This window comes from Micromys minutus (genome assembly GCF_963924665.1).
Source record: "Micromys minutus genome assembly, chromosome: 18".
In the NCBI taxonomy this organism is placed as follows: domain Eukaryota; kingdom Metazoa; phylum Chordata; class Mammalia; order Rodentia; family Muridae; genus Micromys; species Micromys minutus.
The window spans coordinates 1,388,057-1,400,183 of NC_137953.1; the positions used below are offsets into that span (position 1 = coordinate 1,388,057).

Here is a 12,127-nt window from a genome sequence, read left to right on the forward strand (position 1 = left end):
TGAACATAGGTAGATACAATCAAAGATACAAAATGATTATTTTCATTATGTCTAATTATGCTTCAATAAAACTACCTAGAAAATTATATTATGTCTACTTCTACAAACTCCAAACTCTGGTGAGAGAGTTTTCTAAGAACACTTCTTGTCTTCAAAGAGACTAAACTACTGCCAGACCCTGCAGCCACATTTATAATGTACAGAGATCGTTTCAGAGTATACATTCACCCAGATCTCCTACTGGATACTCAGTCTGTTTAAATTCAACCTGACTTTAAGAGAACAATGTAACCAGCTTTACTATGTGTTGGATTTCCCACGAAGTCAACTTTACAATTAAGCTCAATATACAGCCTTCCTCCCAGAGTATGTACTTTCTTCCATGCCCCCACCTAGAAGAATCTTGCACATGTGCTGTGGCAATAATCGCCGAGAGCAGCAATAGGTTGAAAGCAACCTTAGAACAATCAACACATACATGTTGGAAGCAACATGTGCGCATAGCTCTGTTTGTGACCAAGTGCTGTTCTGAGTCAGTAAAGTAACTTCCTCCTTGTAAAACTCAAAGGTTTGTATAAAGGATTCCTCATTTCTTTGCCATAACATGTTTTCTGTGTTGTTCAATAAATATGGAGCAAAGTCCCTTGTTAGGGATAACACAACAAACAGATCAGACACAACAGATAAGCAACAGGGACAGACAGAACAGACATGCTGCCAACAGGCAGTAGCCACACTGGAAGACACAGGAAGAAGCAGAACTTAGATCAAGGTTCTTGGTGAAGCTACTCCAAGAGGAAGTTCCTGTTCTCATTCCCTAACGCAACACTGATGCATTTTGGTCACCCCACCCCTAAGCCCAGTGAGGTTTATAAATGTGGTATTGATGTGCACAGAGCCCTGCTGTCCTGTGTGTATACAAGCCCTCACTTCTCTCAGTTGTTGCCATGGCCACTGACTTAACTGTTCCAGTTCCAATGTTGGCATCACTTGGATTGTGGGAGATGTGTCTCTCTGCCTACCTACCACACCCCTCTACTGAAATCCTTTGGATCATCTCTCCAAAGGCATAATGATGGGTGCCAGTAATCCCAGCATTACAAAGATGGACAGAGGCAAGTCCCAACATAAGGAAGGTAAGCTCACTGACCAGCCAGTCTAGCCAGTGAGTTCCAGGTTCAGAACCTAAGGTGAAAGATACTAAGACATACGACATTGACCTCTGACTTCCACATTTACACAAACACACTTGCTCACGTATACTAACCTTCCACTCCCTGGACACCAGCAAAGTAGAAACCAAACAAACCAATAACAAAATGTTCCCAAATGACTCAGAATATAAACTACACTATTTACTGTTTTTAGGTCCCCTGTGACCGTCTTCGGGTTCACTCCTGTGCCTGCTCTTAATTAAAACACAGTGTAGGATCACAGTGTTTCCACAGGCCTTGGTGTGTGCTGTGGTCTAGGAAGTGTAATGTGTTAGATTGGTAAAATACTGTGTGCTGTTTGAATCCACTGAGAAACTGCCTCTGGAAGTGGGGTTTCCCACCCCCACCACTTCAGACCTAAGAATGTTTGTTCTCTAGAATCTGAAGACAGGTTAGCCCTCTAACACTGTGATAGGCAAGAAAAGAAAACAGTAAAACAGCTCAAGAGTTTAAAAAATAATAATAATAAAACCATTGAGCCCTTGAGAATAGCTGCAAGGAAAAACTATTTCTAACAGATGTTACTTCTGTTTTTCCCATAATAGAAAAGTATCTGCAGTGGGAAGAAAATGCTAAAAACCCAGCACCATCTCAATATCCCAGGTCTGTTTCTGCTATACCCAACCTGACAATGTCCTCTCTGGATACTCGGATGCCTCTCCTCACTTGAGGACCATTCTACCCAGACTCAACTCCAACTGACTGAGTTAGAGGCCTTCCCAATCAGTTTCTGCTACATTTTGATACTTTGTTCTGTCCATCTATCCACCATTTTCCACTGATTCTTTTACTTTGGCTTGCTGTCTACCTAATAAACTCAGTCATTCAAATATATGGCTATAAAACAGAAAAGAAACAATGGCTGGAGGCTGGCGGGTCATACAAAACCAAGTTAGGTGACTCCACATAAAACAGACAAATGAGCATGGGGAGGGCCCACCTTTAATCTCAGAGGCAGCTTAGAGCTGTGAGTCTAAGACTAGCCGGGTCTTTATAAGTGAGTTCCAGGCCATTTGGGGCTACATACCACCCCACCCCTCCTCCCAAAAGAGCTGACAGTCTACCAGAGACGCTAGTATTGCAGATGGAGATCATGAAGAACAGGCAGGTTGAGATATGGTTAGCTAAATACCATGTTTCCTTAACTTAGTCTAACAAATTCCCTGATGGCTTTTAGGCTAATTCTAATCCTCCGAGGTCTGAAATGACTTATATACAATGTGTAAGACAGATTCTCATTATGTTACCCAGGCAGGCCTCAAACTCTTAATGTTCCTGCCTCAGCCTGCCAAGCATGTCATAAACTGGATAATGTTCTGGTCTAAATCTGACAACATAAGCCATAACTAGGAAATAGCAAGAATACTGGGGAAGTCCTCATCTTCAAAACAAACAAGATAACTGTCTTCCTGTTTATATGAGACAATGTGTGTGCACGCAATACATGTAAAGAGTTTTAAACATAGTAAATGTCTCAGAGCTGGCGGGATGACACAATAGTAGACCACACATAGCACATGCAGGATCCTAGCTTTGTTCCCCAGGATGCGGCACAGAGGGTTAGGACGACACAGAAAGAACAGGGATAGAATATACCAGGAAGCTCTAAGTCGGCCTCATTCTCTTCATTAGCAAACAATTCTTTTCCTGACTTTAATGCCATAAGTCCTTTGAGCACTGTCTTCTGGCCCTGGGTCTCCCGATCTGTATGGGTCTTCACTGCTGCAGTCCTGTCACTCCCCTGGCTCCCGTTCTTCCTCTTTTCATTGTGCCCAGACAGACCAACATCCCACTGATATATGTAACCCAGGCTCCCCCTTATCCTGCACCTAGAGACAGTGAGCACTCAGTCTTAGAGCCCCTCAGCTTCTGTAACAGAAGTACCCAACTGAGCCCCACCCTCCACCTCCTCAAGACACTTCCTCTCCCCAACTTTCCCAAACTGACTTTCTTTTACAGATCTTCAAATCCTAGATCTGGAACATACCCTGAACTACAAACTACTCCATAAACAGCCTCCTCATAGTCTTTCCACCAGTGCCCTCAGCTAATGCTCTTCCAGCCAGCCGAGTGTTCACATTTCCACTTAGTTACACCTTCCTCCTTCATGAGGCTTTCCCTCATCCCAAGTCCCTTTCCACAGATAAACTCACTCTCCATGATTCCTAAACTCAACACCAAACACTACACACTTTCTAGCACTAGCATCATATTTTATTTTCACTTAAATTGTTAATTATGTTTTACATGATTAAATTATTGAGGGCAAGACAACATCAGAAACTTTGCTATGGGCTACTCCTATGCTGTGAGTTGGAGACGAGTCCAGTCATGAGATGTCTATAAGCTGCTGTGGTGTGTGCTCCAGAGACCAGAACTGCTCTTTGACTTCTGCCTTCAACATGGCATAAGGTGCAAACATGAAAGACCTCTGCAGAAGTTCATGTTTTGTTACTTATGAAAGAAACCCAGGGGCTAGAAAGATGACTCAGAGGTTAAGAACATTCACTGTTACTGCAAAGAACTTGGGTTCTGGTTCCCAAGAAATACATGATGGCTCCCAAATACATCAAACTCCAGTTCCAGAGCATCTGGCGTCCTCTTCTAACCTCCAAGAGCAGCAGGCACTAATGTGGTGCACACATACACAGGAAGGCAGACAAAGCTCCCATGGATAAAACAAGTAAGTCCGAACGAAAGCTTTAGAAAGAAACCTAGCCTGACCCATACTCAAAGCCCGAATAAGCAGAGAGGTTCTTTTCAGAAGTCACGGTGCCCACGGCATGCAGAGAACTGTCCCTGCCAGGTACAGCAGAAACCCAGTGTGTGACAGTCAACCTCTGAGTGGGATTCTCCACGTTCACACTGTGGGCCCCATCCTACCATCCAACCCTACAATTGTCCAGCACCCGGGAAACTGCCTAGGAGACCATGACTCTCCACTGTCCCCCAGCACCTGGTCACCAGCACCCCACTTCCTGAACCCAGACCTGAGGTCTGACAGTCTCAGCTGCCCCACAGATCTAAAAGAAGGACAGTAAAGTCTCAGGCTGCTAATGGTACTCCCCAGAGACTTAAACGACAAAACACAAAATGTCATTACCGGTGTAGTCATCAAAATTGACTCTTCCTCTCATTGTGTTCACAACGGATTCTGGCTGCTCAAAAATTTCCTTCTGCATAAATGAACTAAAGTTGCCTACAAAAATAAAAATTATATGATTAAACAACAGTAGATAAGCTAAGAAATCCGTATATAATCAACTATCCCTTCGATATAAACACACCATTTCCTTTCACCTTAATCTTGAGAGATGAGACAAGGGTCATGCAATAAGAAATATTCATTCAGACTGACTTCCTAAAAGCTGGAAAAATGTTTAACTCTACATAAAATATGAACAAGGAAGAAAGTCGCTTTTATCTACTTAACAGATAAAATTCATAGTTATACAGAAACAGGGGCATAGGATAAATACTTTGAGTCAAATTCAAGTTCAGTCATGAAGCTATCCTTTACTGTGTCAACCAGGGATCACCTTACTTATAAATAAGATCAGTATTTACTTCCTAGAATGAACTGGAGTGTGGCTCATGGGACTTGGAAGACAGGAGCTCTATGACGTAATCCCTACAACAGCACAATCAGAAGGGAGAATAAGATCCTGACAGCTAACAGAGGTGCACACTCATGTGGGGCACATGGGTGTCAGTCATTGTTCTAAGAGCTTGTACAGATCAGCCTTCTTGATCCTCAAACCCTAATGTGACAGATTCTGTTTCCCCTTAAGACACAAGAGGTCTGAAGCACAGAAAGAATGGAACTAGAGTACTCGACAGTCAGGCATACTCACCCTTAAACATTTGGTACTACCTCCTTACAAAGTTAAAAACAATCCACAAGTTAGTTTCAAGAACTATTCTAACCAACAGACAATTTCTCCAGAGTCATCCCCTTCTGGTTTGACCATCCTCTCATCATATGGAAGACGTCAGCAGCTTCATCAGCCATAAGGGAAGTAGGACACTTCCTTTCTTGAAGCATCCCAAGTCCTAACATTACAAGGTGCTCACCCTTCATGATCTGCTGGAGTTCCATCTGGAGAGTTTGCACTGCTCGGCCAGGATGGTCTCCTGCCGTCCGTTTAATTCGGTGGATAGAGAGGCGGCCATCCACCACTGCTGCAACATCATCATCTTCCAGAAAGATGACACGATTGGTGTGCTCTATCACAGCACTACAAAATGGTCAAGGGGATGTTATCAATAACCAAGGGTAGAGCACATGGACCAAGCTCAAACACCAACTCTCATCTTACACCACAGGCCAATGCCTTTACTTCCTACAAGGCCGTATTAAAATATGTGCTCACTGTGAACAAAAAAGAGAAGTGGCCATCTGTACAGCAACCTAACCACCAGTTAAACAAAACGAGAATGCAAGGCTATTTCCGCCTCATGCCAGCTCCCACTGAAGCCTGTCATTTTAACCCCTAAATGTTTGTAAACGCTTCCTTCCTTGTCACTGCCACTGCTGAGTAGAAGCTGTCAGCAGCTCTGGCTGGCTTCTGCAGCATCCCTAACTATCCACTACTTTCTCTTACCTCTCTGTTCTCTTTCTGCCCAAATCAAAAAAGATAATGCTAAACAAAAATTTTCCCTCACACAACAAATCACTTTTGCCTTCTTCTGGTGCTCAGGAGACTTCAAACTGCCATGCACGTCCATCAAGTATCCTCTTATTCTCTTCAGATGCTCAATGCCCTGCGAAAGCTCACACTGAGTATTCATCCCCCAACCTTTCACCTAATTATCTCCTGATTTCCTCTGCTCAGATTGAGCTTCATTGTCTTAAAAAAGATCTACTCAGGCTGGAGAGATGGCTTAGTGGTTAAGAGCACTGACTGCTCTTCCAGAGGTCCTGAGTTCAATTCCTAGCAACCACATGGCGGCTCACAACAATCTGTAATGGGATCTAATGCCCTCTTCTGCTGTGTCTGAAGACAGCTATAGTGTACTTATATACATAAAATAAATAAATGAACCTCTAAAACAAAAGTATCTGCAGACAATGAGCAGTTCTATTTTATCCTTTCTTTTAAAATTTCAGTCTTCCTTTGTAAAAGAATTATACTGTAAGTTAACTAGAAATGTAATAGCTAAATAAATGTCCACAAGACCCAAATTATAGTATCTTAGCAACTTTAGATGCTGGAAAGGCAGCCCCTCCTCCCTATTATACTTAGGTACAAGAAAAGGTCTCGAAGAATACATATGTAAAGTGGCCGCCATGCTTTGGAGGAGGAAGAAAGTGTTCTGATTGTCCCATGTCTCCCTGGAGCTCTGGGCTGAGGTGTCACACAGTGGTGGCTGCTTGCTTGGCAGTCTGAAGTCAGTTCTATTCTCAGCACTTAGAATTTTCAAAGATACCTTCATGGTTTGGAGAAGTTTTCCTGAAAATTCTCTTGGCTCAATGACGGAAGCTCACCTTGCATCAGAAGCAAAGTAATATTCAACTGCTTTTTCCTCAACAGGAAAAAGGCATGTTGTGCTGTCCACACGGGAAAGACCGCAGCTTCCTTTCTTGTCTTTGCCTAGAGCACAGAGTTGAGTTACAATTAGCAAGCACAGAAAATCATGCTACAGTAGGATTACGTCAACAACAGAAAGCCGAGCAGCACAACAAACTCTGCAGTTCTCACAGGGAGGCAGCTCACTGGGCTCCATGCAACAAGCCAGTGAGCACACACGGGAAGGGCAGTGAAACAAGACAGCACCTGCGAAGCAGACAACACGGCAGACAGCAGTGCCACACCGTGAGCTCCGTAGGTCATTTCTTCTCAACTAGAAATCCAAAACTGTATTAATAACTGCTTTGAAAAATCTGTGGGCTGCAGGGCTAGAGATGTGTCTCAGAGATAAAGAACAGGCACTACTCCCGCAGGAGGATCCAGGCTGGGCTCACTGCACCCACACAGCGGCTCACATCTATCTGTGACTCCAAGTCCAAGGGCTCAGACTTCCTCTTCTGCCTCCCTGAGTACCAGGCATGCTCATGATGCACATAAATACACACAGGCAAACATTCACTCATAAGACGTTTAAATAAAACAACACTGTGCAGTGAAAAGTACAGACATGAAGACAGACTAGTGTCAATTTGTTTTGTTTTGTTTTTTAACAAAACCTCTCTAGATTTTAACAGCAAGTCAGCCTAGCAAATCAGAGCTAGAATATTCATTAACATCAAAGCAAAGGGAGATAATGCTCATTAGGTAGAAGCTAGCCATTAAGCATGAAGACCTGAGTTCAATCACATGATGGAAGGAGAAAACTAACTCCTACAGTTTATCCTCTGACTGCCACATGTGTGCACAGCATATATGCACATACATGAATTAATAAGTCTAATTAAAGAGGAAGTCAAAGATACATGCCATGTTAACCATGATATGCCAATATAGCACCTACTCCTAGTGACAGGAAATGCTATAAGCCCAGAGCCCTTCCTGTCTTAGTATTGTGTTTTCGGTGTCTCTTTAATCCTGGCACTTAATTTTCACCAGTAATAATTGTTTTGTTTTATTTCTTTTTTGCTAATTCACAACTTATTTAGAAGTAAGAAAATATGTTGGTATGACAAATTCTCTAAGTTAAAGCCAACTGAGCTAACGCACATATGCATGATTCATCGTATCCTCTAAAATGTATGTACAATGACCAGATAATCCTTAGAAATAAATACGCATCCCAAGTTCAAGTTGGTGTAGGCTATACCAGATTTCAGCCTCCTCTCAAAAAACACAAAGTAAAAAACCTGGTGTTAGAGATGGCTCGCCAGATAAGAGAATTGCCTGGTTTTCAGAAGATCAAGGTTGGTTCCTGAACCCACATCATGCAGTTCACAAACGTAATGACTCCAGCCCCAGCCTCCTAAGACACCTTCACTTTCACCCACACACCCACATGCAGACACACACACCGACACATAATTAAATAAACAAATAAAAGTAAATCTTAAAATAAACCAGCCTGGGAGCTGGGGCTATAAGCTGGTGATAGAACACTTGCCTAGTATATATATGGCTCTGGACTTGAATGCCACCCCAGGACCAATAATGATAAACCCCCAAACATAAATAAAATATGGCTCTAAACTGAATAAAACCAATCATAATACCAATGTAAATACAACAGTAAATGTCATGCACTGAATAAAGGCCATTTAAATCTAGTTCACTTAGGAGTGAGGCTAAATCACTCACGAAACAGCTGCTCACTTCACTGCTCCTTTCCCCATCTAAGCATGCATCTACATGATCTTCAGAATAGGAGGGAGAAAAACAAAAGCCTTTAATTTGAAATATTCCTCAAACCTCCCATTTTAACAAAACAGTTATTAAATAATGCAACTTTCAAAATGGCAAAAGCAAACAGACAAAATGTATTCTGCAAATTAGAAAAATGCCAAAACATTTCCCCATAAAGTAAGCACATTTTTAGAGCCTCGGTTCATCTCAAACACAAAATATTAGTGAATGAAGGCAGCAGGAGAAACCCTCCATCCGTGCAGAGTGCGTTCCCACCTCGTTCTGCCTGGGGTCCCCACCATGTCAACTTTGATCCAATCTGAGTCCTAGCTAAGGATGTACAACAGAGAAACATTCTCTTACCAGAGTGCTCACAGCAAGCTTTTCATGTCTAGCTAGAACTATGTAATTATATGCACAGGTACACACAGACCTGATCAAAGAACATTTACGCAGCATATGGGGCAGGTTCTCAGAGCTCCTGCACCACACTTACAATGGAATGCAACAACTTACCTGTTCTGTACAGAATCGGAATGTGATCTGTAGAAAGCTTATGTTCACTCCGCACACCAATCAAGAGAGGGCTACCTCGCCTGAAATGCAACAAGTAAGAATCAAACTTTCTCCATAAATAATGCACTAACAATATAAATTTTAAGTATGAATTCAAAATTCATTTTAATTTGAAATGATTTAAATCTTAAAATGATTCAATCTCCCTCTGAACTGAATTTCAGGTATAACAAATTAACTAGATTAGTCCCTAGGCCACACCTGCCTACTTCTAATAAGTAATTTTTCAACTGGCAAATTACAATTGCGTTGAAGTTTCACTGGGACAGTGAGACCCTTCCTCTGCAGCTGCTTTCACGCCCAACAGCAGCTGTGCGTGCTGGCAGGAGGCCATGTGTCCCAACACACTCAAGTATTTACTACCTGATCCACTCTAGGAAAGAAAATTGCCAACTCATATCTTATAGCATTGTATTTGAATGTTTTTTTAACTTTTCACTCAGTTGGACACAGACACCTTCAGATTAAAGACAACCTTCTGTTACCAGATCTTAAAGGTTCCTTTTTTATAAGATTTATTTATTTATTTATTTATTATGTACACAGTGCTCTGTAGCATGTGTCCGTACACTGTACACCAGAAGAGGGCACCAGATTCTCTATAGATGGTTGTGAGCCTACATGTGGTTGCTGGAATTGAACTCAGGGCCTCTGGAAGAGCAGCCAGTGCTCTTAACCACTGAGCCATCTCTCCAGCCACCCCTATTCCCCCACCCCCTCCCCCCAGATCTTAAATGTTCTGCTCATTTCTCACTTCATGATCATGTCTAAAAATCATAGCAAAGCCAGTAGTTCTACAGTTCCTTGGGAATCTGTCTGACACGCATTTCCAAAAAATATGGAGAAAGTTAATGCTTTGGGTCTGAAATTAAAAAATAATCCACATCCAGATCCATAAAGAATCACCATGCTCACCAAAGACAAATCACAATGCGAGAACGTATTCTCTTTACTAAGAGACTCTGTTAAAGCATACTACAGAAAGAAGAAACAGTAACTACAGAACAGCCAGACCTCTAAGGAAACCGAGAATTATGCTGTAACCTGAAGGTTCCAACATGCATGTCATCATTAGTCCTTAAAAGAAAACCTGTGGTACCTTGTGCCAACCGCTTGCCCGGGAAAATGGACACTTTTAAACACAAGAGCAAAGGCGCCTTCCTATGGGGGAAAGGAACATCAGTATTCTTGTTAGTGATTCTCAAACATTTAAAACACACACAATTCTACACACACACTTCCTGTTCACACTTGTGCTCTTCTGAACTAGTCTTTAACAAGTCTTTATTGTAGATGTTGCAGCAAGATCTCCCTAATAACCAAGCCCGCATCTTAGGTAAACACTGACTCCTGAACTCTGATGTGAGCAAACTCTTATCACCAAGCTTCCTTTCCAATAATACTAGTTGAAAAAGCGAGGTACCTGGAAAGTCACCTCACATGCGTAGCAGACATGTCAACAGACACATCTCTCTCAGACTACTAGTCTGTTCAGGAAGGAAGAACTAACAGGGAGCCAAGCTCCACATTCAAAACCCATCACACTACTAACCTCCGGCCTTCTGCTCTCAGTCTTGGACTTGACAAGTAGACATAGTCCTAGTTATTAAAATGAGGTGGAGAGACGGCTCCCTGTTAGCAAGCAGCATGTTCCCAGCACCCACACTGGCCTCTCACAATCACCTCTAGCTTCAGAAGATCTAATGCCCTCCTCTGGCTTCAACAGATACTAATACTAATGCCTGCCTCTACACGTGTGAACACAGGTGTGTGCTTGCAGGTACACTGGAGCACTACCTGCCCACCCCACACACACCCACATGCCAACAACAACAAAGACATTCATGTAGATGTTAAAGGACAACTTTTCTGAAGTTGTTCTCTCCTGCTATGAATTCTGGAAAGCAAACTCAGGCTGTCAGCCTCACACAGCAACTGCTTTTGCCTACTGAGCCATCTTGTCAGCCAAATTTTTTATCCTCTAACTACAGTGAAATAATTAAAATATAGCTATTGTAAAATAAATAGAATGGTAAATGCAGGGAAAGCAAGTTAGTAAGTCAAACAATCTCCCAAAATTCCCTGCACTGAAGTGTGTGTGTGTGTGTGTGTGCGCGCACACATACATGTGTGCATATGTGCCTGTGTCTAGATGTGTGTAATGAAAACATAAAAATACACCCAGGAGACCAGCACAAGGCTGGGGAGATGGCTCAGTTGGAAAAGAGCTAGCCATACAGCATGAGTTCGGATCCCAAGTGCTCATAAAAAGCTGTGCACAATAGTTTTGAGAGGATGCCCAATGCCAGCCTCTTGCCTTCACTCACACACACACACATAAAATATCTCACAAATATAGCTAATGTTAGAATACTAAGACTTAAAAAAATCAGCATAGTTCCTGTTCATCAAATGTTTTAAGAAAGCTACTTGAAATTAATATTAGCAATTACTTTTTCTTGCATGTGTGTGTATACTAGGTATGTATATTAGTATGTGTGGACCCACATGGCTGTGGTTATAAATGGGGGTGTACAGACACATGTGTGAGTACAGGTAGAAGCCAGCTGTCTTCTTCCATTGCTCTGTGCCTTACATACTGAGGTAGGGTCTATCACTTGAACCCAGTTTGCTGACTCACTAATGTAACCAAGCAGACAGCTTGCTGCAGAACCCAGTTCATCACCTCCTGAGAGCTGAACTACACAGAGGTTTCCATATCCACCCAGCATGTATGTGGGTGCTGGGATCTGAACTCTGGTTCTCACACTTGTACTGCAAGTGCTTTTCCTGAGTTATTTCCTCAGTCCTGACATAATAATCTTTAAAAGTGTGGTTTATTACCAATTGTTGGATAACTCTCTCCACCAAGGTGGTGAAGCTGACGTCCTGACTTTCCCAGTTGTCATACATGTACTTGACAAGCTTTGCAATGGTCTCTGTGTCTGTTTCAGATTCAAAGTCATAGCCTTTGCTTTCCTGCAAGAAGAAAAGGAGGGGACACATTTAAATGTATACAATGGGGGA

The 12,127-nt window shown here is 42.4% G+C and overlaps 1 protein-coding gene across 2 annotated transcripts in view; it reads right to left on the minus strand.

Moving 5' to 3' along the window:
• Positions 1 to 12,127, minus strand: part of GFPT1 (glutamine--fructose-6-phosphate transaminase 1) — a 46,523-nt gene that overhangs the window by 19,776 nt on the left and 14,620 nt on the right. The window contains exons 6-12 of one of the 2 annotated variants that reach the window (XM_080932338.1): positions 11,945 to 12,079; positions 10,200 to 10,261; positions 9,041 to 9,120; positions 8,801 to 8,854; positions 6,703 to 6,808; positions 5,289 to 5,452; positions 4,318 to 4,413 (exon numbers count right to left, since the gene is read on the minus strand). In XM_080932338.1, the coding sequence (XP_080788464.1) occupies positions 4,318 to 4,413; positions 5,289 to 5,452; positions 6,703 to 6,808; positions 8,801 to 8,854; positions 9,041 to 9,120; positions 10,200 to 10,261; positions 11,945 to 12,079 (697 nt within the window). The remainder of the gene's footprint in view (positions 1 to 4,317; positions 4,414 to 5,288; positions 5,453 to 6,702; positions 6,809 to 8,800; positions 8,855 to 9,040; positions 9,121 to 10,199; positions 10,262 to 11,944; positions 12,080 to 12,127) is intronic. The other variant, XM_080932339.1, reaches the window with a different exon arrangement.